Here is a 26,236-nt window from a genome sequence, read left to right as displayed (position 1 = left end):
GGTGGGAACGACCCCAAAAGGCTGTGGCAGGGCCTTAGTGCTGAGGCAGGGAGAGCACATTTACCATCTTTTTTTTTTTTTGGTTCGCGCTAACTGCTTTGATGTTTTAAATTTTATGTTTAGCGCCCTCAATTTAACTTATTGTAAAAAAAAAAGGAATTAATTTTCTTCGTTACGTGTTTAGAAGAGAATTTATATCTCATCGTAGTTTGGTATGCCGTGCGTTTGTTATGCAAATGAGTGTACACATGTACAGTGGGGAAGACGCTATTGTTAGACATTTAGCAGCGTTACTAAAGTGCAATAGCTTTAAATTAAGCTAGAACAAGACAATAGCAATGGTGAAGACGATTATGATTTCAATATCATGTAATGTAAGATTATTATTATTATTTTAGTCCTCTTAAATACCGTAACATTATTAGCAAAAGAATATAAGATAGACAAAATGAATTGTAGTCAAATATGCCTAAATACATATCATGCTAAATTATGGTTATAAACCGCGTGCAACGCGACTCTACAGCTAGCTTTGTCGGTCGGTTGGTCGGTCGGTCGGTCGGTTGGTTGGTCGGTAAACACTAATTCAAATGGTCTTGTTTTGAGTCGATGTGATTAAAGCTGTTGTGTTTATCTTAATTATCAGTATCTTTAGAATTTATCGTCTCCTGAAATCACGTGGTGATAAAAACAATTCGCATCCACTTGCAAATGACATTTATCAAGAGAATGTTCTTTATGTTTTTAATTTCCATCAGGAAGAAGATACAAATGATGAAAATACGTACGTATCTATCATCGGCTCAATTGACTTTGATAAACATCCCCACGATCTTCATATCTAAATTCCAATTTATGTTTAGTTTATTGGAATCCTACAATATTCATGAATAACAATCAAATATGATTTAGTTATAATTATAAATCACATATCAACGAGCCTTGTACAGCAGCCCTATGATGTGTAAACACTAATAATATCTATTGTTCAAGATCAAACGTTACTGAATATTTTCGTAATAAATGTATAGAATATCTATAAGTGTAATACATACATACAGGAAATAATCTAGTATATATCGTAAATTTAGCCTCTTTTTCTAATAAGCCATATATACACAGGACAGTTTGCTAATTTCAAGATAATGCAACCTATGCAGTAACAGTCAATCTCATCGTGCATATGTAATAATTCGTATGGTTTCAACCTTATGATATTGTGATATCATTACCAATCAACTACATTTTACATCCAATACAATTGGATATGATATTCTTTATCATCTTGTTAAATATCTATCCAAGCTAATATTTTAAAAATATCTTTAACAATTATTTCAGATATATTGAAAAGAACATTGTTTACTGCGTTTTGTAAATAAAATAAAAAAATAACCCGCATGTTACTGTATAACCCATTTACAGTCTGTAAGTCAACATAAAAGAATGAATTATTATAATGATGTTGGAACAAACTTTGTATACATATAATACATACAAGAAACTCGAAATACTTATCATAATTATTATAAACACAGCGCTTTGAAACCTTTGTCTCTTGCGCTTTATAAATGTTATTTATTATTATTATTATTATTATTATAATAGGCTAATTGTTACAATAATATTGACATTTAGTTATGATTATTGTGTATATATTTGATCTCTTTCTACCTCTTTAATCTTCAATTAAGGAAAACAATGACAAACTTATGAACGAATAAAAAATGGTGTGAAGGTTCCATTGACAGCTGGTGGAAACTGAAAGATAATTAAATCGTTATCAATAGAAACATTTCAATTCTTTCTTTTGTATGATTTTGTTAAAAACAATATGTTTTCTGAATTTAAGAATAAATAAAATTTGCATAACAGCACTTCACTTAAAAATATAATTGATTACATATCGAAATACTCATCCTTTTTTTTGCTATGGATATAATTATTATGTCATCATGGTATTCCGAAATAAAAAGATGAATTCATTATTGTTTATTCATACCTTTTCGGTGAATGTGTCACTACATGCCATCCTTATTCGTTCAGCAGTTGCTGGACTGTCCAATCGAAAACTTCCCTCTATACCACAATCCTTTCTTGAAGCCAGAATAGCTTCTTTTATTGCGAAGAAAACGGACCCTGCCAAGAAAAGAGGAGGTTCACCAATCGCCTGTGAAAGAAATATGGTAGAGTAGGCTTAACATCCTTCTTGTAATTGGCGTTCAGATGTGTTATTTAATTTATTCTATTAATTATGGTGAGAATTATAAACCCATCAACTTGTATTATAAAGTAGTTGTTGTGACGTTAATATTGATTCGATGGAATGTTGTAACAGAATTTTGAAACTCAAGTTAATTAATTATTGCGTCTTTTTAAAAGACAAAACGGAGACAGGATGTTAATTAATGTAAAAAATATAAGGAGGGAAAACATGATAGAAATTCCACAATTAATAGTAACAAATATTAATTGTGATGTTTTTATTTATTTAAAAAAAAATATTTTTAACTTCATTTATTACCTTTTTTTCTCTTTTGTGGCGTGAACCACCACCTTTATTCTTTCATATCATAATTAAATACATTACAAATAAATCAGTAATATCTGTCTTTATATTTTCTTTCTTTAATTATATTGTTTTCCGTTAATATCTTACATTTTTCTTTATTATTCTGCTCAAAATCAAAAACAAAAATTTATCAGTAATTTTTGTAAATTTTAATTTTTCACATATTGTTTCCAATATTATCCTCCTGTTTTCATGGTTTTCTTATATTTGTTCACATTGTACACAGACACCCACAAATACATATATTTATATATAAATCCAAAGGCAAATTACTGAAAAAATGACAATGCTGTGGGTATCAGTGGCTGGATCTCAATGGAGATACAAAAAAAAGCGAAAAGCTAAATCAAAACGATAAGTAAAACAGCCAGAAAAGTTATATATATATATATATATATATATACGTTAAGTCTGGAAAAGAAGTAAAAACTACAGTTTGGTCTCTACAGGCTTGTTTCGTGAGTCGTGCAACTCACTCATCAGGAGACTATAATGAGAAGAATCAATTACAACGTTACTTATAAGTACATTTACTTGTAGAATTAGCATTTACAGGTAATATATGTTTTGGAATGTCAGCTATTATGTAACAATGCTTTCTTTCTGTGCCGGCAGGCGGACACAAGTTCGTTACGTTTGTTTAATGTCGATAATTCAGGGTGGCGGATGATAAATAATTTCTCTTTGAGGCAGAGGTTGCATTTTTTGTTTGCGCTACTATATGCTTTAGTAGATGCCAAGATGCGCCATGAGATTGAATAGTCTGTGTTGTTGTCCTTGAGTGTCCAAATATGTTTACTGAGTTCGGTTGAGTTTCTAGAACGTGTATTACGGAATGATGAGGTGTGATTTCTGTATCGTGTTTTAAAATCATTTTCAGTGAGTCCGATATAAGTTTCCGAGGTGGATTTGTCTTTGCGTGTAAGTGTGGCTTGGTATATTACAGATGATTGTAGGCAATTTCCGTTTAGCGTGCATGTGTTTTTCTGTCGGCAGTTGCATGTTTTGTTTTCTTGCGTGTTTTCCACGGATGTTGTTTCGGGCTGGTTGAGTATTCTCTTGTTGTGGCTGTCTATTATCTGTTTAATATTGTTCATACAACTGTAGCTAATCTTGATAGTGTTTCGGTTGAAGATTTTTCTTAGTTTGTTATCTTTTGGAAAATGTTTGTCTACTAGGGATAGGAATTTCTGTCCAATGTTTGTGCTGACGTTTTTGCTGAACGGTGGGTTGTACCACAGAATGTCGTTTTCGTTGTCTGTTTTTTCGTCTTGTCTGGGTTACTGGCTCGTATTTTAGTGTGTACTGGTATCCACTGTCGTTGAGAGTTTTCTGGTATACAGGGGCGGCTTGGTTGAATGAATTCTTGTCGGATGACAAGGACGAGAGTCGTTTGTTTATTCCGGCGGGTATATTCTTTAGGATGATCGGTGGGTGGTTACTTTGTTGATGGATATGCTGTAACGTGGCGTTTGGTTTGGTGTAGGGCTGGTATGTGTTCTTCGCTAGGTTGAGTGTGACGTCTAAGAAGTTGATGACTTGTTTGTTTGCTTCTATGGTAATGCGTAGGCCGTTATCTTTGAATATTTGGCATAGGCCCTATGCCTTATTTAATATTTTCTGTGCTTTTAGGTGTGGTGTCTGTAACGGCAAGGCCGTCATCTCTGTAAAGTCCTATGTTGATTCCTAGTTTCTGTTGTAATTGGTGTAACAGGAAGCTTCCAACAAGTTCACATGTTTCTGCGCCATCATAACTACCCATAGTCACATCGAATGCTGTGGGGCCTTTCTTTTGCCATGGTTGCTGTTTGTATATATATATATATATATAAATCAATGATGTTGCGTAGCACTGTGTAAATTATATATAAATCATACTGTAAATTATAGAAACAGTGCTCATATTCGGAACATGATCTCATAATCGCGTCGAGCATAGCTCATTGGCGAAAGTTCCGTATTTTTTTTAGTTGTATGAAAAAATGAGAGAATGTATCTGGTGGGTGAAAATCTGTGATAATACCATACATGGCTCTGTGGTCTAGTGGTATGATACTCGCCCTGTAAGCGAGAGGTTGCAGGTTCGAATCCCGCCAGAGACATTTTTTCATACAACTAAAAAAAATACGGAACTTTCGCCAATGAGCTATGCTCGACGCGATTATGCGATCATGTTCCGAATATGAGCACTGTTTCTATAATTTACAGTATGATTTATATATAATTTACACAGTGCTACGCAACATCATTGATTTACATATACACAATATTATTTAAAAAACCGTTGCGAATTAAAGTTGGAATTTATTCTGACTTGTTAAGCCTCCACTGATTGTGAGGGCGTTTGTTGTATGAGAGAATGTATCTGGTGGGTGAAAATCTGTGATAATACCATACATGGCTCTGTGGTCTAGTGGTATGATACTCGCCCTGTAAGCGAGAGGTTGCAGGTTCGAATCCCGCCAGAGACATTTTTTCATACAACTAAAAAAAAATACGGAACTTTCGCCAATGAGCTATGCTCGACGCGATTATGAGATCATGTTCCGAATATGAGCACTGTTTCTATAATTTACAGTATGATTTATATATATATATATACATACAAACAGCAACCATATATATATACATATATATATATATATATATATACATACCGTATTGTTTCATACACTGTTAATTCATACCCATTTATATACATCTCATAGACATTATATACAAAGATATAAAACAACGTTTAAAAAAATACATCATTTAAGATATATATAATATTCATATAACATTTATTACCTTTGATGAACAAACTACTTTCGTATGAGGTACTCCATCAAGCAAACTAACATTGAATTCAACAGGAATATCTGTAAAACTTGGTATCTTGTAAAACCCTGGTCCCTTTGTCAGTAGTTCACCACTAGGACTCCAGCGGTGCTCTTCTAGCGTAAATAAGCCGTAACCTTGTATAAAACCGCCCTCGATCTGTGTATTATATGATGGAGTATATAATAATAATTATTCTTTACTCCATGATTAAATTCATTTAATTTACAAACTTTATTTGATCTGAATTTGAAATACGTCATATTAATGAAGTCAAGTTTTAACAACTTAGCTATAGATGGATTTGAAAACATAATATGACATTTTTACCGTTAAATTATTTCCATAATTCGCATCAACCACAAGAAAAATGTACATTAATTGAGAAAACACATTATATTATTATACCTGTCCGATGTCAATAGCGGGGTTGATACTGTCTCCAACATCCATGACAATATCAGTACGCAGCACCACGTGATCACCAGTCAGACAATCAATTTCAACTTCGGAAACCGCCGCACCGCTTGTAAAGTAGTGAAACGGTTCACTTCTCAACGGCGTTCTTTTACAATCAAATATTAGTAAAGTCATATCACACAAGAACGTTTATAAATTGCAATTGCATTACAAATTGCACAAAATATATACCGTATGAAATAATGATGCAAATGCTTTTTTTTTTTATATAATTATAATTATTTCTATTTTGCGTTTAGTCCCTTTTCATCACCCATATACTTTAAATGTCATACTTGAAATCAAACAAACTCGTATATAAATACTAAACATCAGCTCTATTGTAATTTAAAACTGGATGAAATGTTCATAAACCTTGTTTTAAAATGAAGAGGTTATGTGTTTTATATGTTATACCAGAAAAGAGTGAAATGGGTTAATACCTACTTGTAAAATCCCGTAGCAAACAAGCTAACTCGATCTTTGTAGGCTGCTTTAATCTATTAGATAGTAATGAATACAAGTTTACAATACAGTTTTAATACCTAGAGAATTAACATAAAAAGGGCTAGTTCTTGAATTTAGTAGACCTACATGCTAGTTTGTGTTGTAAGTTTTCAAACTGTTTTATTACGTTTAAGAGGTGCAGCTTATTGTTATCATTATTTATAAGAATTTAAAGAAATGTTTCTATACGTCTGTAAATTTCATAAAACATTCATACGTTTTATCAACGTAAAAATGTGGACAAATGAATGTTTACGCTCTACTGCCGACGTCATCAAAACTAACACGGTACTTTATTAAACATATAAACAAATAGGACGTTATCCGTATATAAAGCTTGGGTACGACGCAACTCAAGAGTGCACGCAAATAATCACGATTTAACCAATTACTTGCGTTGCGCTACGTCCTAGTGAGAACCAAGCGTTAACGTTTACAAAGTCTTCCGCTGCAACAGTCCATATTCAGTCAACAATACTTATTTAGATGTAGCTGTTATATGCAGATATACAGCTGCACTATGCAATCTACTGAAAACAATGCATGGTGGCCATAGAAGTACAGTACCTAGGAAGTTTTAATTTAGCAAGTATGCCTAAATTACTATTATTTATATTCTTACATTGGATTGGCATGATAATCGTTTGTGGATTATATAAACATTAGCAAGATAGGGTCAACGTTATACGAAGAGTTAAATCAGGTAAGACAAGTTGCTTTAATTGTATTACTATAAGCTTACCCAGTCACTCCATGTTTTGTTAGGTTCCTGTTTTCTGTATGGTTCAAGTCGGTTGTATAGTTTTTCGCATGCGATCTTAAAAGAAAAGTATATATTTTGCAACGTAAAAATGTAGATGTCCTTCTGGAAATAGCAAGCAATCACAATATTCAACAAAATGATTTGTCACTAATATGACTATGATATATTTAGACGGGCTGTTGAGTCGTGAAATGTGCAAAAATGTCAAATGTAAAAACGTGAAAATAAAATTCTAGTATTACATATACTACTTTTGGTAGCATATGCCAAGACATTGCTTGGTAAGTAGGCCTACTAATACCAATAAGAATAGAATAGACCAGCACTAACGTGAAACCATTAAATTGGATTATTTTTTACCAAACTAAATATAACGGTTCATTCGAATATACAGAAAAATATCAGATACCAAGTACAGTTTTATTGATGTTTAGAATTTTACCATACATAGAGAATCAAATCACCTTAACAGCCATCCCATTTAGATCTGAGCTAATGCTTCCAGCAGTTGGAGAAGTATTTGGAACTGTGTTTGTTGACGTTTCATCTGTGAAAATCTGATCAGATGAAATTTTCAACGTGCGACTTGCGATTTGAAGCATTTTGGTATTCAACCCCTGTCCCATCTCAACCCCACCGTGAGACAGTAAAACACTGCCATCTTGATAGATAATGACAAATGCTCCTGCCTATAAACAAGAATATAAACAATTAGGATGTAAAACTGCTGACATCTAACCATCTCGGCTTCAAAATAGGATATTTATAAATTCAAACGTTTACAAATAAAATAATTCTATTTGACTAAGCAAGATGTACATGTGACTTAGAAATGCTTAGTTGTCGTTAAATTGTTTAAGTGGTTCCTAAGTGCAGTGTAATTAATGTTTATTAATGATACCTTATTCATATGCATTGCAGTAAAACCAACTCCATATAAAAGTGGAATTATAGATAAACCTCTTTTTCTCCATCTATTTGATCTAAATTAATAATAAAAGTATTAAGAAAATGATTAAAATTATAATGTATTGACATTGTAAGATTCAGTTATATAATAACACTTAAAATACATTAACAAGCGTTTATTTGCAATTGTAACATTTAGTAAGTATTAGGGTTTAGGGAAGATTAACACAAATTGGTTCAGCTTTTCTTAGAATATAAAAGTATAAATAAAATATTCTATATGCAACCTATTCTATTAATAATTTTTATTTATTTATTTCATTTCCCAACCAACAGTGAAGTCATGGTTCACCAGTTCTTCTAAGACGACGACTAGGGACTCTAAGTTAAAAATTACTAGTCAAATAAAGTTACAGTCAAATAAAGAATTAACACATTTATTATAATAATAATAATAATAATAATAATGGAAATTTGTAAAGCGCAAGCATCCGTCTAAAAAAAGACGCTCACTGCGCTACTGACAACAAAGAACATGAAAAAAGTTACAAATCTTAAAGACTACAAACATTACAAATACGCTACAAGTTTTCAGTATAAGACATGGTGAATAAATGAGTCTTTAAGCTAGACTTGAATGTATATAATGTACTAGAGTTTTGAATATGAGATGGCAGGCGATTCCATGGCATTGGAGCACAGTTGGTGAAAGAACAAGATCAAATATCAAAGGGCCGGGGAGGGCCGGGGAGGGCGAGAGGTCTACGAATATAGAATTGATAACAATTGCTAAACTAACAATATAGTTTGTCCTAGCAACATAGCAACCAACCTAGTAAGCATGTTATACTGCAAAATCTTATTAGTTAATAATTACCAAGTATATGTGTGTGGCTACTACTCATTCTTTAGGTCTACTGGAATTATCAGTAGTTTTTTAATTGGTTGTGGTTTAAACTTTATACATTTCCTTATTCCAATTAATATTACCAATACCAACAAATGTGTTGTGTTGTTTAAACTATAATTTATTGATACCGATTTGCCAATACAAAGCTGACCTGTTGAAATCAGCTACTTTTGATTGCCTTTCTTCGTAATCACTTTTCTCTAAGCATTCATCCCAACACCTCTTTACCAAGCGTACGTCATCAACCTTTTGATTGTAATATGTCGATTGGCCTTCTTGAAGAAAGTTTAACTCTCGTACCTAAAAATACAGTTTGATTATAAACATACATTATTATGTTATATAATAAGTTTCAATTTACATTCTTTTGTGATAAGATCAACTGTAAACCAATTTGATTATTTTGGATTTTACTTTTATCTATTTTACTTAAGTCTATCTTAATTATAATAATAATAATAAATAATATATTTATACAGGATAAAACAATCAGATAACAGTGTATCTGTTTTACATTGTGGTCCTGTCTTAATCAAAATATATAAAAGAGAAACTTAATTAAATATAATACAGTGTTTATGAAAAGAAATGAGATTGCCCAATTGCCATTGGGGTTCGTGTAAGCGTCAACTTAAGATCCTGATTGGCAGCACCAATTCTTCTCGCATCGGTACTGCAATACATGATTGTGTCGGGCCATGAAAACATTTTACCTACTCTTATTTATTTATATTCTTAACTCTTTTAAACATCCATGACAGTTATTGTTTTGCTTTTTTCTCGAATGGTTTTTCTCTATTATTTCGTATTACGTAGCGTCACCAGCAAGCTTTTTAATAGTTTTTCAAGTTCAAGTGTAGAAATTGCGTGTGTGATGTGTGCCATTATTTTTGTTAAAGAATATAAAACCTATAAATATTCAAACGATGGCCTACCGTTTTCTGTCTTACACCACACGACAATGATATTTCAGTCATCACGTTTTCTATAATCAAGTATGCTTGTGGACGTCCAAATCCCCTGAAGGCTGTGTTAGAGGGTATGTTTGTCTTACAGCAGTATCCACAAGAGTCCACATTAGGAAGGTAATATGCATTTTGTAAATGATCCAAAGCTCTTTCCATGACCTTGTGAATACAAATGAAAGACATTGTATTTTACATCTGACACCCCACACCTAGCGATAGGCCTTTTATTTGTTAAATCTTTTATTGAATAGATCTTGTCTTGATCAATTTTAAAATGTCTGAAATGTGATAGAGCTAGTTACAAACCGTTTACTAATAAATCTAATGAACCAAAAGTAGGAAGAAATATTTGTAATCTGTGTTTATTACGAGTACGGGATATGATATTGTAACAGCCTTTCGTCAGAAGATTGTTGACCGACATAATATAAATGTTCTACAGTATTTTTTAAAAATTCTAACGTGTCTAATGAACATGCTAATGATCAAGGAAATTAGGAAAATTACCATAACTGACATATCCGTAGAATTTCCTGAATTAGCATATAGGCAAATCTTGAGTGCTTGTATTTTACCATCATTGGAGAAGCCAACTTTATAACGTCCAAGAAAAGCATGTCTGGTTCCCGTACTCGTCATATCCTCGTCGCGGTCAAGCATACACCTCACTGGTCGTCCAACTCTAAATAAAGAGGTGTGCATAACAGTTGATACTATATTAAAACAGTCTAAATTCGTAATAAATCAATTTTGTTACATTTACAGATTCAGATTAATAAATCAAGTTACCTTTTGGCTGCAACAGCAAGAGCTGCAGATAAGTTGCAACTTCTAGTTTCTTTTCCGCCAAATGCACCTCCAAGTCGTTTAGTCCGAATATTAACTTTGTGATATTTCACTCCCAATACATTAGCAATTGTAATCTGTAAATGAATATAATGTATCTGATTGTTTTTGTAAATGCGCAGTATTTTTGTTTTCGTTTATGCACCTTAGATCTATTTACAACTGACTTAAATACTACATAACTTACTGTTAATATAAAACTAGTTTACATAAGTGTATGTTACCTGGGCTAACTGAAGATCCTGAGTAGCCGAAAATACTTCCATAAAATCTTCTTCTTGCTTCGGTATTGCGATGCATGATTGTGTCTCCAAGTAGAAATGCTCCTGTTCGCCCACTCGCATTTCACCCTCAATTATTTGGTCTGAACTTTCAAACCCATTTGTCATGTTACCTTTTTCTATTCTTTGTATTGGTTTAAAATAACTTTCTTTTGCTATAGCATCCTGAAAATTAATATAGTTTTGTAATGTACAACGTACCACGTTAAATAAAACAGTATACAGTAGCCTACTTTATACTGATTAAGGGTCCCCAATCGACAGTGATCTAGTTCACTTTGGAAGTGTCCCGTCTCATGTTTTTGTTATTCGGTATGTTTGTGTATTTCACTATATATTGAGAAGATTAAAGAAACTGTTTCCTTATTGGTTCCACCTCCTGTAGGTTATTCCTATTTCCAACCTCTCTGTTTGAATTAGAACTATGAACCCAATCGGATTCATGATCCAATTGACAATAAGAGACGTGTTGAATTGTGAAATGCTTTGAATAAAGCAGTGTCCAATGTTTCAAATCTTCTTTTATTCTATAGTTTCGTTTTATGTGTTTTTAAAGCACATAATTATTACTCTCTATACTCTTGTTATCTATAAAACTACTGTACATACTTCGATAGATATTATAGGTTCCAATTCCTGGTACTCTACGCGCACCATCCTAGCGGCTCTCTGTGCAATTTCCTGATCATCTGCTACAATTGCCCCAATGTACTGACCAACACAAGTTACCTTATTGCAAAGATATAAGACTGGTAATGATAACTTGATACCGAAAGACTAAGTTCTGATTTGTTGGTATTTTATAATTAATTTTTATCAACAATGATAGTTTTAAACTAGGTCAAACTCATATTTGAAAATTGATCTACTTTCCAGAACAATAAAACATAACATAACTTGTCAAAGAGAAACTAATAATTCAAAATAAATAAAGGCTATTAAACTGTATGTTGTCATTGAATGTGAAAATTTAAAATGTATACTTTATCAGTTGCAAAAAGTTCTTCATCTTGTACGATATCACCAATCAAGTTACTTCCAGGGACGTCTTTGTGATCAATAAAAGCATGCACACCACGCATGCTCAATGCTGATGTAGCGTCAACGCATCTATTGTACATTTACAAGAAAAAAATTGTAAACGGTTACTGAAGACTGTGCTTTGACCGAGTTAAAAAAAAGTTTCCCGGATTTCATATTTCAATTCAACCAACATTTAAAAAACATTTTTCAACCAAAATGTAAACTTTTTGTTTTAAACTGAATAAGATTTTAAGCGACTTTATATTTTTAATGAGAATTACAACCAGCAAATACATTAGTTAGTAGTATCTCTGTTACACATGCGTACAAAAGAAAACTAGTCACGCTCTATCGTACTAATAGATCTTCACGTTTATAAATTAATTAACTTCTAGTTATTATATGTGGGTTGTTTATGATTTTATATAAAGTACAGTACACCATCCAAGATTGGAAAAAAATGTGAAATGTTACTCACTTTCTAAAATGTTTATATTTATCTTATTTGACCAAATTTATTTAATATTGTAACTAATTTGAGATACAAATACAAGAATATTTTGTCGTATTACATAATGCTTTATATACTCTGCTGAAAACAGTAATGTTTAAACTACATCGTAACAAAATAACTTACTTTATTTTTGCATGGGCCTTCTGACTGAATACAACGGCCATATAAAGTTCATCTATCAGAAATAAAACATCAAATAATATTTATATGAATCCATTCACATACAATTAGAGTTCCTTTCCTTTATGATTTTATTTATAAATTATTAACATAACCGCCATTTTTTATTCAAGTTCAAAACAATATAATACTACTTATACGCCTAGTAGCAGCAGTAACAATCCAGGACGATACCATACGAAACGCTGGGGTCGACGTATATGTGTTTAAATCCTAAATTAACTGTTTCCATTATTACTTCGTTCGTTATACACATAGTCTTACTTTTAAGTGCAATAATATCATCAACGTAGACAGCTTCGCCTGTAGCCTGCTGATAAGCTGATAGGTGAACCAATGGTCTTCCTACGGGATCAATCAGTGACTGATCGTTAGCAACCTCCTGCAATTAATTAGTACATAATATTTGACAGTCAACAGAGACTGTAAAATAATGTACGGTAATTTACCCAAAAAAAAGTAATTTGAATTTTAAGTAATATTATATTAAACTGTGTTGGTAGATTGTGGTCTTGGCCTATGTATTTTGCGACAATGATTCCTGTATTAGTACAAGTTGGGTTCTCCTTGTGGTTTATTGTCGTCGGTCGCATTGGACTTTCGTTACACGGGGATAATACAGGTTAAACCAAATGCAACAATGACTATGGGATATATTGTTCACCAACTGAACCTGAGATGTGATTGTGATTCGAGAATCCAGCAACAGTAAGAAATTGCTTACCTGAAACATCTGAGTGCTTTTGGCTTCATCTCGTTTAAAAGGAAGCGTTGCTGACGTGTAAGATAGTGGTGCATTCAGACCATTCACTTTTTGATTTACACTGAGGTAAAACTTAAAAAAGAAACTTAGGACAAGTGACTGTCTGTATTCGGTCATACCACCTGGAGCACCAGGTGCTAGAGTCATCTCATTGGCAAGTGAAGCAATGACATCATCGAATAACGACTGATCCCACAGTCTGAAAATAAACAGGATACGTTAACGGATAGATAGATAAACATTAGTAATACTAATATTATATTTTGCCCTTTTTCATATTATTATGATTACGTCACAAATGTTTCAAAACCAATGCAATAGTGCCTTTTTTTTGTGCGCGGGGAAAACCTAGGCTTTCGGGTATTTTTCATCCTAAATTATACCTCCTGAGAACCCCTTTTCCAAATTTTAAACGTGCACAAAAACCCTAACATTGTTACAGGATGGATCTATTTCACACATGGTCTAAATCGTCGTGAGCTAGGCTAGTTAGTGCCATCATTTCCGATGCTGGTCATACCTTCCAACTATCTTGTTAATTGTTTGCTTTGCCATCTTTGTCGTGGGCGCCATTCCTCCAAAAGCCATTGAAGAGTCATGAACAACTCCATCATGTAGATCAACTCTGAATGCAGCATTCACTATTGCTATGTCGTCATCACGACGATGTGCTTGCTTGAACGCTTTGAAGTGTTCAGTCTGCACAAAAAAAAGAAGAAAATAATCTTTAAAAATGTGTTCATGTGTACCACTAAATTAGAAATAAGTATCAATACATCAAAATGTTAGAAAAAGTCATTGGTTAGATTACTTACTTATGATCAAAGTTGTCTTGTAAAGTCTAGTTAATGTATTTGCAACATATTTGTTTACCTTTTTTGTATATGGAATATGTATTGATACAAGCGTTTCATTTGGTTTCATTGCATTCTGTCTGTAACCAGTAAAGAAATGTTCGGCAATTGGTAATGAACGATGCACACCTGTGTACAAATTAATAATAATGGAAATACTTGTTTGTTTTCAATATGGCTAGGCTACTGTTTTGTCATGAATCAAAAGATTGTATTATTGTAAAGTGTCTGCTGATTGGCTAGTTTTTCATCTTTGCAAGAGGGTTGCTAAGTTATAACGGCGCATGCGAAGCTAAAACAATTTTGTTTGTTTTTTAACATTGTTGGCGGTCCAGATCGATCGATATATCTCAGATTATTACAAATCCTTCTCTCTCATCTATCCATGTTTTGACCAAGTGTACTTAATGAGCCAACTTGAAGAAATAACTCTATAGCTACAATAACAGAAACCGAATGTTGCTTTTTGACTTTAATGATGTCACTGGCGAAAGCTACAATTAAGATGTACCTTTTGTGTCAGCAAATTCTAGAGTGCATCCAGCGGCCATCAGTATTGGGTTTAGGTCAGATATTGGACTTCCAGTAATTATATTTCCACCAATACCCTGAATAAGTGAATCAAATTATTACTTGGAATTTTAATACTGATATTTTACACATTAAAACGCTCGTTAGAATATCCGACACGTACACAATTCTGAACCAAAATGGTGATAAAAGTGTATTTTTTAGTTGTCTTTTTATTTCATCTATATTTTCAATTTGTATGTAACATTTATAGGTTATAATTGGTGTTAAGGAAGTGCAGGCCTTCTCTACAATTATTTCTAGTAATATTGCTGTCTGTCTAACTGTACTTAATAATACAGAATCTACAGTCTTACCGCAACGTTTCTTATTTGTTGACCTGCAAACCAGTGAAGCATATCGATAATTGCGGCAAAACTTTTACATTGGTAATCTGAAAATAGAATGTATAAAGCAGTTTCAGTAATAGTAGGTCTTTAGAATGTTATGTAACACTATAGTATAATCCCGAAAAGTTTTTAGTTTTCTGATCATTGAACAGTTTATGTGAGCTTACTGGAGATATTGAAGTAATGAATGCATATATTGACAAAAGTGCAACACAACTTAAATCTTCGGTGAAAGTACCACTTACAGTTAATAATTTGTCAATATTCTACGTATATCTATAATTATTTACATAAACCGTTCGCTATATTAACTGTGTTTGTTTTCTCTTACCTGGAAGTTTTCCCATTTCATCTTTGAAAAAATCCTCAATTCGTGACAATGTTACTGATGCTCCAATTCTTACACCTGTCTCACATGCAAGAATTTTGTTTAAATCGGTCACGTGTGCTACAGAGACTAGTATAGGATATCGCATTTTTTTTAGTTTGATATCAACGCCTAGATAAAGAAAAAAATAAGGGTACAATTATTCATTTGATTGCATTGGCCAACTAACTTTGGTAGGCATATGCAAATGTCGACAGATTATACATACCAACTTCGGTGTTTCCTGAAACGAGTTTTGAATTTGGAAATTGACTTCTGACGGCAAAGAGTTGATCTAAAGTTACCGGCCTAATCCATGTCACACCATTTCTTTCAAACTTTACAAGATTTGGTTCTTCTCTTTCAAGCATCTTTGTAGACAAGATGATAAAATGTTAACAATTGTAATAAAAACTTGAAAAATAATTGGCATGAAAATAAACTTGTATAAAAGTGTATAGTTTGTTGATTTGCATTATTTTAAATTAACGATCGAAGGAACAACTAACTGCACATCATTTATGTAAATGTTCCGCAAGTTGTTTGTGGAGTACCCTTTAGCATTTAAGATTGAAGCACCGGATCAATTGGAAAAAAAGATGTATGTGTTCATTGTATACGGACTATTTTCAAAAGCATACAGATACTTTAGTAAATTATTATCTAAGTTTCTATAAATAAACATTTTAGAGATTAACTTTACCAAAATTAGTTCTGGAGGAAAAATTATTTCCTTAGTGTGATCATATGCTTTGAATTCTGAAGGTTGAAAAAGTGTTGTGGATATCTGTAAAATAATGATATTAGCAATTTCTTATTTTAAATCACTTAGTTAATGTATGTCCACTGTTAGATGAATTGTAACAGAAGTTGTCACCATTCGTTCCATTACTAATCTATCTTAATTTGTCACCTCATGTCACAATTTTGTAACTTAACTTATCCAGGGACGATAACCACCACCTCTGGTAACACAGTCTATCCATTTCAACTTTCATGAGTTAGTTATTTTTTTTGTTTTTGACTTTCTGTCATTTATTGCTAGTTCTCTCTCTTCTCATAATATTTTTAGATTTAAGTAAGTATAAAAGGAATTAATTTAGCTTCCCCTTATGATTTCTATTAAAATACGCATTTTATTCAGCGCATGTCCAATATTTCTGATTGAGATTGAGAAAAGTAATTTATATAAACATTTTATGAAAGATTATACATTTTATGTTTAACCTATACAGTACCTGACGCTTTCCATTTGTAAGTCTACAGCACTGTTCATCCTTCATTTGGCAACAGTTAACTTGTGCATTTATTTCATTAAAACCATCATTTAGATTTTCCTGAAATAAGAAAAATTCAGTCAAATAATAAGAATAAAACATATTTATTAACAAAACTAGCATCTTTAATCTTCTTAAAATAATGTTTTTGAAATAAAACCGTTAAAAAGAAACAAAAAAGGCAATGAAGTGTTTAATGCCGAAGTCTCTGGAACAATGTTTTATAATACCTTTGTAAAGGTCCTATAACCTTCTAAGATCGGTCGATATCCAGTACATCTACACAGATTTCCCTGAAAGGTATCTTCAATGTCTGTCATTGTTGGTTGATGGTTGTTTCTCAGGAGAGTGTACATTGACATCACAATGCCCGGGGTACAGAAACCACATTGAGATCCATGAGCTTTTGCAATACGTTCCTAAATCGAAAATAATGTATTTAACGTTAACATTATATATATAATACTTTTAAGAAATACTTTTATATGAAATGCTAATGTAGAGAATTAAACAAAGAAATATAATGTGTAAATAATGGAAAAAATGGATGATTACAGTATCGACAAAATAACAAAAACTACAGTGTAAGAACTTATATACCTGAACTGGGTGTAGTCCATCTTTTATGCTTCCAATACCTTCAACTGTCGTTACTGCCATCATATGTACTTGACATATAGGAGTCAAGCATGCATTTGCCGATATATTACTAATAAAAAAAATCACATTCAGTGGTGGCGCCAGGATTTGACGGGCGGGGAGTGGGTGATGTCCCCTTGACGGCCCCCAAATAAGCCTACAGTTTAGTTTAATATATTATTTTAAAATGAGCTAGACTGTAGCTACAGTATTATAGATCAATTTATACCAACTTATAACCATTTCTAAAATAATGTTATTGTGCATGGTTAATACTAGTATCATTTATTTACGATGATTTCGAAATGTGTTAAAATAGGATTAACCAGCCCATGTTATTTTAAGAAAATAGCTTTTGTGAGGCAATGCCATGTTTCTATCTTGAATTTAGAGTTCCTCTGTGCTTTACAAAGTATGCCATATTTACTATATTCCCTTTCTTATATGTGTAACTGATACTGTACAAAAGTTTGGGTGTGGTTGTTTGTTCTTACGTTATTTTCTTAGTCAGCCTATCATAGCTTGATATCATAACAGTGCAGGCACCGCAACCTCCTTCACCACAACCAAGTTTGGAGCCTGTCAGTCTTACTACACATTGTTTTGTAAAGTATTTTTATAAACAGTATACAGTGCATGGATTTAGTATTAATTTATCTTTATATTTAATAAGTATTTCCTCATCGTTGACTATCATCCAGTGTCGAGATTCGATTTATACCTAGTGTCATCAATTTGAAATATATTTTAAACGCAAAACTGTGTCAAAAAATATTATCAAACGAAAATTAAATGAAAATTCATCAATTACTTAAGAAGAACACATTTATTTTATTCTTCTTTTTTTTAATCAGAGGAAACGAATTCAATCATATAAATTAAGATATTATTCAGTAACATTTTCACTACGCTTATACGTAGGTCGCGCATTTTATACAAAACTTTCCGCTTTGATGATCTCAGTCTTGTATATAGCTGTCTGTACATTGTATCTGAATGTAATATTTTAACTTCTTAATGGAATTTGTATTTGTATAAAAGGTAAAGGTGAGTCCCGTGTTCATTCTGAACGTAGGGGAATGAGCTGTTAGGAGATCAGTGTACTAAGCCTCGGCATTATGTGGTAGGGTTGCCAGTTCCTTTCCACGCCGCCCTTTTCTCCCTAGCATTTTCAACCAGGTACTCATTTACAGCTGAGTGAACTGGGAGTTGCCGAGAATTGAACACGGGTCTCTCAATTGTCCTAACCACTCGGCTACCCAACTCCTCATTTGTATTTGTATACATTGTATATTTAAATGTAATTTTGGCGCAATTTACTTCTGCAATGCCATTTTATTTTTAATAAACCAGAATTGAATTGAAAACAAAGGATACATTTTTGACGTAGGTAACTAAGTAACGTCATAGTTGGGTCAACTTTATCATCGGTAACCTAGGAATGAAAGAAAGACACTATAATGTCAAATGGTCTTTTTCGATTTTAGAAAATAGCAAAATGAATAAAAACAATTGTGCTAAATAAATTCCCTAAATAGTTATAACTAGGCTAAGTGACATACTGAATTCCTGAAAAGAAACTTTAGCGGTCACTAACACTGATGCTAGAACCCATAATAATAATTGTTAATGATGTCTGCTTTGTCCGTCTCCTCCTCTATTTTTGGAGAACAGAGCCTTGTAAAAAAATAGTCAATCAACTTGATTCGTAATTATATATCTTAAAATTATATACATGATTAATTAACTAAAAATACTCAATAATTAACAACTTACTTTTTGTCCATTACAGAAAAAAATCAAGACAGCGTTTTCCTTGAGAGACATGATTGAATAATGAAATGAAGTCTTCTTTGATATGCATAGACTTTAAATTAACCTTCGTCAAACTGTGATCTCCAAACAATCTCGTCTTATTTATAACGTAAACATTTTTATGACTGTCGGTGTATTATGACCACATGACTTCTTTTTCATGAATTTTGTAATTATGAATTTTCAATTGAGAAGCCATGCCAAGTTTTATTTATCGCAGACAATGAATAGATGGGAGTTACCAACATTTGATGATAATGCATTTATTTTATTTTGCCTATATTGGCTGGCTGACGTATACATAAACATGGTTTATATTAGTGTTGTCCTTTTGAACTTTATTTATTTGTATTCATTTTGAAACTATGGTATTATATTTTTTAATTTCTAAGCTATCTCATATTTTCCTGTTTTTAGAATTTTTTATTTATTTGCTTAGTGTTTACTTGTTTACCATCTGCAATGCAACTACAGTAGAAGAACCACTATTAAGGAGACACCTTCGAGACCCAACAAATTGTCATTTTGGTCTTTTTTGTTGTTTTTTTGTGACGGGAAAACAATGTGTCCCTTAATATGGGTTAAATCAACCATTTTGGTACGGTACACTCAAACGTGTCCACATCCCTCTTTATAGAAGTGTCCTCTTAGTATAAGTTGGTCTTAGTCTTGCTTCTCGTTCCACGTGACAAGTATTCTCTCAGGGGTGTATGCTATGCCATGTAAAATCTATACATCATGCGTCCTGTAAATATAAATCTAGAAGAAATGCAGGACGTGTATTGATATTTCACCGTCACAATTCAGTTAATGCAATTCAAATGTATTTTTTAGTAGATATATTACCTCATTACCTTACAGCAAAAGAACAATCTAACCGCCAAAAGTATACACGCATATATCTTATTTTTTAGTCGAGTTAGATAAATCACGCGCATAGTTTCAAAGGCCATCTTAAATTAGCAATACCCGCAAATTATCATAATTCTATGCCAAACGAATCCGACCATAACATTATTAGTACCAATAGTTCTTTGACCCGATGATTCCTGGTTTTGATACATAAAGTAAAATATAACTCGATGGTTAACTGTATACAGTCAGGAAAGAGTGAAATTAGTGTAAGTGTAATTTCACTCTTCCCTGATAAAGTGAGGAGATGCAGACAAGACAGCCTCTCTTTAAAACGTATAGGTGATGCGCGCGCAGAATCTTCAAACTAGCTTCTTAGGTAAAAATTCTCCAATGGAAAATTCTCCTTTTATAAAATGTGATTGTATTCTAGTTCATATAATATATAGTTTTATAATATTTTGCTGTCATTAACAGTGTATTGAAGAAATAAGATTAACCAAAATGTTTCATAGAAAACTGAACCTTTTAAATTATGTCGCCGAATGGGACCCGAGCACTAATAATAATTTGTCCAAATATTTTATTCTTAATTTTTGAAATACTTCTTGCTTATAGAAATACATTTTACATACATACATAATTATCGGATTTATTGTATGTAACCATTATATACTTTTAATAATTTGTATTTGTATCAAAAACCCTGCTCCAAAGTCCTAAAGTCCATGAATGAATGAAGTCAATCAAAGCGGCTGAAAGTTTAAATGAAATTGATTGTCATGCACATGACTTCTAGTTATAACAAGTTAATACAAGTCTGCAGAAACTGGTTTATACTAAATCAATGCATCATCACATGGATGGCATGAATTCAATCCAAGTAAACAACGCCCATATATAATTATTTAAAAATACGTTAACTCCACAAACATGTTCAAGATTAAAGATAAACAGGTAACAAGATAAAAATAATCGTACATGTATCACATAATTATGCCATCATGAAAATAGGAACTATGGACACTGTCTCGCATTTCCATTCATAAGTTACACCAAAGACTTTTGATATAAAACGTACAGCTTAAGGCTTTGGGTATTCATTTTAATAGGCCTACAAATGTGTCTGACGAAGGTATTAGCCCTGATACTTATAGTGTTGTTTGAGCGCTACCCAAGTGGCTCACCTAATATTATGATTTATCAATACTGATTTTATTTGAAATTATTTGGAAAATCACTTACACTAAATTGTAAAGTTCAAGTATCTCTCTAATACATGTCATCATGGAAATGTGGACTATACAGTCAGGCTTATTTATGTGTCCACTATTAATATAAAACGTACAGTTTATATATATTGTTTTTATTTATTCTATTAGGCACAGTATTTTGTAAAACTATTCAAAATAGTTCCAGTGCTGATTTAAAGAAACTCACATGCATCTTCCAATTATGATTTACCACTCGTACTTATTAGTAAATTTATTTGATTTAAATGTCAATATAGTAGAGAAATAGACAATTTGTACATAACATTTTATATAACTATATATAGAACAACAGCACTGGTGAACGGCTAGTGTTGCCAGAAAGCTCTGCTAATTTTTCTGGCTGTTTTACTTCATCGTTTTGATTTACCTATCTGCTTATTTTATTTTGTCTTCATTGAGATCCAGACACTGATACCCACAGCATTGTCATTATTTCAGTAATTTGCTATTGTATTTATATACAGAACAAAGCATAGTTATACCATTGTTTGAATTCGTTATTAGTTTCAAAATAGATGAGAATTGATAAGCAATCGTATCGAGTCATTTTTACGAGACCTTTACCCACCCGCTACTACTGTACAGCCGCTTTTGTAGCGCCAGGCGTTGTCACAATTAGGCCTTTTGCCAACTAGCGCTAACATATGGAATAACCTAACAACTGAAATTAAATATTCACCAACAATTGCTTCATTCAAAGTTAGATATCGATCTCATTCTTTTTCACAAAACTAAACATTTTTTTTTTCCTGAATTTTTTATTTTTTTTGTATTTAAGACAGGACCACAACGCAAAACAGGTTTTCTTTTACCTGATTTTGTAATCCTACTAAAATCCATCATGATAGTTTACAAGAGGTTGTAATATGTTCAACATTATTTCAATGGAAATAAATTATAAACATATTTGTTCCCACTTCTTGCGGGGCTATTGCGATAAAAAAAGAGGCAATAAAATTACTAACAAAAGTTCGATAAAAGTATTGCGAATGAGGGCGTACTTTATTTTATGAAAGGCCATTTTTATTTGGAAAGTTTTATCTGTAAACATTTTAGTTTATATTTGAATTTCTTTATATGTTATGTATTTCCTTTATATTTTGGGTGTAAACTATACTTAAATTATGCTATAAACAGGTTTTATAGCTTTATTATATTTTATAAATAAATACATTTTTGTATAATAGTTTACGCTAACGGCGTATCATAATTTCGGTCACGCTTCGTCGCATTCGCGGTAAACACGACATGAGGTAGGTAAACATTGCGTATAAAAGTCTACTTTTCTCGTTAAATCACACATTTCGCACGACGCAACATCAATAAATGATCTTTCCAATATATTCTGAACATACTGTGTGAATTTCAATAGGGTACGAGGTTATGCCACGGTGAGGGTGGTTTTTGACTGAGCTAGGCCAGAGGCTAGCTTACGGCTGCTACACAGTACACCGACAGTATCTATTTTGGTAGCGGGACGATTCGTCCCAGAGACGATTCGGCCCAGCTCTTCAGCAGCTCTATCCATGTGTGCGCCCCGCCAGTTCAGTTTATAAACTAAAATGACTGCCTTATTTAAACAGCAAAGGCCAATCATCAATATATCTTGACCATAAAATACTAAACATTTTTAAAAAGTATTGTTATTTTTTTTATAAACTTTTTATTGTTTTTTATAGGTTAATTCAGGAATGCTATTGAAAGGCAATCATTTACAGTCACATAGTATTCATGTATGTCAAGACATTCTTTAATCTCTTCCGAAGTAAGAGTTTGAAAACAAGCATTGATCAACTTCCGTACAACTATGTGACCCCTGCTAAGGTTAGCCCAATACGTAGTGTACCTAGACATATAATGCGACCGGACTATGTTACATCTGGCTTAATTCCACCAGCCAGTCGGGATGTTGACTTCTTAGAGGAAAATGATATGAATTCTATGAGATACGTCTGCAGATTGGCAAGAAAAATATTAAATGTTGCTGCTTCTGAGCTGAAGGTTAGTAATAGTAGTATTTTTATTTTTTCAAATCTAATAACAATTTTCATTTCATCCTCAGACTAAGCATGGAGGTATACATTATACCTAATATTTATACCTAGTAGGATTACACTAAAAGCCTTTTTGTAATACTGTATTACTCTCATTCAATTAATGAGAGTAAAAAATGCTTAATTTATTTGTTTTTATCACTAGGTTGGTGTGACAACTGATTATATAGACGAAGTTATTCATGAAACTTGCATTTCTGTCGATGCCTATCCATCAACTCTTCTATATCAAGAATACCCAAAATCTGTGTGTACGTCAGTAAACAATGTAATGTGTCATGGTATTCCAGACTCCCGTCAATTACAAGATGGAGATATCGTCAATGTTGATTTCACGGTAAATAAGTCAATCTTGCAGTGCCCAAACCATACATTATTGGTGTATGGATCAATCGGTAATTCACGAATGCTGGCTTACAGTATGTGTGAAAGGGGAAAAAACCCTGTTTAGTGTGAGTAAATTTGTTATGCATTTCACTGTTTTTGGCTTATGGTGGATTAATATTTACATTTACAAGTGATGGACCCTTGTCGATTTTAAATATTCTAATTTCCATGCACATAGATTAGCGTATTGTTGCTTTTGCACAGACCCACTAACTAGCGAAGGGTTCAATTGTAGTTAGTGTTACTAAATGGAGATTTTACAAATCCTACAGTTATCCTCTTAAACTGTTTTTGATAATTCAGGCTTTTTATAATGGCTTCCACGGCGACCTCTCTGAAACTTACTGTATTGGTAATGTTGATGAGACTGGAAGAAAACTTGTGGATGTGGCTAGAAAATGCCGCGATGAAGCTATCAAGAAATGTGGACCTTACCAACTTCTGAGTGAAATAGGAAACACTATTCAGTAAGTTTTTGATTTGATTTAGTCAACAAAATTTATATTACAGAACAAAACATATGGTGTCCTGTACACCACATACACAGTCATATTTGGACTTTTAAGCGTATAATGCATAAAGCCTCTATGTGCTTCACATAAAAATAAAAGTAATCCATGAAATAAATAAAATAAAAAAGAGCAATGAGAATGAGAGTGACAGGCCATAAAATATATGGATATCAACTGAATTGAATATGGTTTACAGTATACAGTACTCAAAGACTTGAATCATGCTTATTCTGTTATAGTGAAGTTGCTTCCAAGTCTGGGTTTGTAGTTTCCCCATCATTTTTGGGTCATGGAATTGGAAGAGCCTTTCATTGTCAGCCTAGTATATACCACAATGGTAAGTATGACAACATTTTATAATTATACCTTCATTTAATCTTTTGGTGTATGTTGTTTATATGAATAAATATAACAATTTTACAGAGATGCTCAACATGAACTGTATAATATGTAGGTTAGTTTATGAGGTACTTGTATGGATGTAGACAACTATAACTGAGGCAGGTGCCTCTTGGCTGTCAAGTTGTTTATTTACAAACATTTTCCCTATAGTTCATCGCATCTTGCTTATGCATGTCCAATTTCTTCCAAATTTTAATATATTTTAACAATCATCTTCCAATTATTTCTACTATTGATATTTCATTTAGGCCCACTGTACATAAAATAATTTAACTTATAATATAAATATGTATGTATTTCTAATAGCAAATGAAAACCTTGAAGTAATGAAGCCAGGAATGGCATTTACCATTGAACCAGTTATTGTGGAGGGAGAAGATAATCCATATATAGATGATGATCAGTGGACAGTGATGTCAAAACACAATTACAGGTTAGTTTTAGTGACAAGTTGGCTTTAATAAATAGTTATGAATGTGTGATGTATGCATCTTATCCAGTCAGGGGAAAAATGGCAAAAGGTTTCCTATTTTCTAGTATTTCTATCAGATAATCTATATTATTTTGACAACACTTGTAACATGCCCACAGTGCTGATTTTGCCATTTTTCCTCTAACTGTATCATCAAAGAACCTATAACACAAGAATCTCCTCTCCGTCAACTTGCGTTCAAAACACTGTATCGGAAGTACATGGTCATAAGGTCACTCTGACCGCCGCGGTGCCATTTCCAACTTCGTAGAGCCATCCTACCCCTTTGTCATGGTCTAGTCGATGGCTGACCAATCGTTGGTTCTTTCATTTGCTTATGTTTCAATTTATCCCAGATATATTTTGTACAATCATCTGACATTCCTACAACATTTTACATTTGTCAACACCATGATGTGCTTTATGAATTTTTCCAAGTACTGTATATACTTTTTAAGTCTCTGGCTGTGGAATAATTACTTATAAATCATCTTCAACTATTAAAGATGTATTGTCCCTTTGACAAATTCCAAAAAAATTTAAAATAACAGATTTCGAAAAAAGGTGGGTCATTTTGAAGTATCATAATAGTTATTAACTATCACCAAAAATTTGTCGAAAAAAAAATCATTTAACTGAAATACAGACGTTTTTTTGTTAAAAAAATAACTCTGACTTCCAGTCAAAGTTTTCGATCAAAACATACCCCATAATGAAACGCGCTTGTTTGGCTACTCTGTATGCATAATCATAAAACTTCATCACGATCTGTGTGAAAATACCTTCTCAACCGTGACGAGTTGTAAACAATCCTAATTAGCATATGCATAATGCGTACTCGTGGTTTGAAATCTTTGTTTACTTTTGCTCGCGACGATTTTCCAGACGAAATGTAA

General features: G+C 32.5%; 2 protein-coding genes and 2 non-coding genes across 9 annotated transcripts in view; 3 read left to right on the top strand and 1 right to left on the bottom strand.

Annotated features, from left to right (window-relative positions):
• Positions 1-250: 250 nt before the first annotated feature.
• LOC144851814 (methionine aminopeptidase 1D, mitochondrial-like) overlaps positions 251-26,236 on the top strand; it is a 34,149-nt gene continuing 8,163 nt past the window's right edge. For 3 of the 6 annotated variants that reach the window (XM_078709443.1, XM_078709444.1, XM_078709439.1), the window contains exons 1-6: positions 22,739-22,766; positions 23,193-23,514; positions 23,713-23,904; positions 24,258-24,421; positions 24,706-24,803; positions 25,175-25,301. In XM_078709443.1, coding sequence (XP_078565569.1) covers positions 23,245-23,514; positions 23,713-23,904; positions 24,258-24,421; positions 24,706-24,803; positions 25,175-25,301 — 851 coding nt within the window. In that variant the 5' untranslated portion in view covers positions 22,739-22,766; positions 23,193-23,244. Of the gene's footprint in view, positions 375-7,042; positions 7,062-22,738; positions 22,767-22,795; positions 22,905-23,192; positions 23,515-23,712; positions 23,905-24,257; positions 24,422-24,705; positions 24,804-25,174; positions 25,302-26,236 lie in introns of those variants that run through there. The other 3 variants (XM_078709440.1, XM_078709442.1, XM_078709441.1) reach the window with 3 other exon arrangements.
• Positions 400-19,456, bottom strand: LOC144851813 (xanthine dehydrogenase/oxidase-like). The gene is made up of 31 exons (XM_078709438.1): positions 19,349-19,456; positions 18,950-19,007; positions 18,067-18,163; positions 17,534-17,642; positions 17,164-17,352; positions 16,895-16,993; positions 16,360-16,443; positions 15,886-16,027; positions 15,621-15,788; positions 15,257-15,333; positions 14,881-14,977; positions 14,389-14,498; positions 14,036-14,214; positions 13,477-13,714; positions 13,017-13,134; positions 12,696-12,747; positions 12,019-12,145; positions 11,645-11,764; positions 10,979-11,200; positions 10,698-10,831; positions 10,416-10,590; positions 9,876-10,067; positions 9,092-9,240; positions 8,023-8,104; positions 7,586-7,810; positions 7,101-7,175; positions 6,299-6,351; positions 5,801-5,957; positions 5,363-5,551; positions 2,003-2,170; positions 400-1,761 (listed from the first exon to the last, which is right to left on the bottom strand). Exons 1-31 carry the CDS (start codon positions 19,397-19,399, stop codon positions 1,711-1,713), a joined length of 3,987 nt encoding a protein of 1,328 aa, XP_078565564.1. The 5' UTR covers positions 19,400-19,456; the 3' UTR covers positions 400-1,710.
• On the top strand, positions 4,603-4,674 carry Trnat-ugu (transfer RNA threonine (anticodon UGU)). Its single transcript has one exon. It is a non-coding gene; the product is annotated as a tRNA-Thr (tRNA).
• On the top strand, positions 4,972-5,043 carry Trnat-ugu (transfer RNA threonine (anticodon UGU)). Its single transcript has one exon. It is a non-coding gene; the product is annotated as a tRNA-Thr (tRNA).

This window comes from Antedon bifida, chromosome 9, assembly GCF_963402885.1.
Source record: "Antedon bifida chromosome 9, ecAntBifi1.1, whole genome shotgun sequence".
NCBI classification, from domain to species: Eukaryota; Metazoa; Echinodermata; class Crinoidea; order Comatulida; family Antedonidae; genus Antedon; species Antedon bifida.
Note: the sequence above shows the minus strand (reverse complement) of the source record. Positions and strands in the feature narration are given on the sequence as shown.

Bases quoted from the DNA above. Each gene is read 5' to 3' on its own strand.
- LOC144851813 (XM_078709438.1), bottom strand. From the start codon at position 19,399: ATGTCTCTCAAGGAAAACGCTGTCTTGATTTTTTTCTGTAATGGACAA. The intron at 14,499-14,880 runs GTACATCTTAAT...ATTTGTACACAG, and splicing joins AGAATTTGCTGACACAAAAG to GTGTGCATCGTTCATTACCA. The intron at 12,146-12,695 runs GTAAGTTATTTT...AATGTACAATAG, and splicing joins AAGGCCCATGCAAAAATAAA to ATGCGTTGACGCTACATCAG.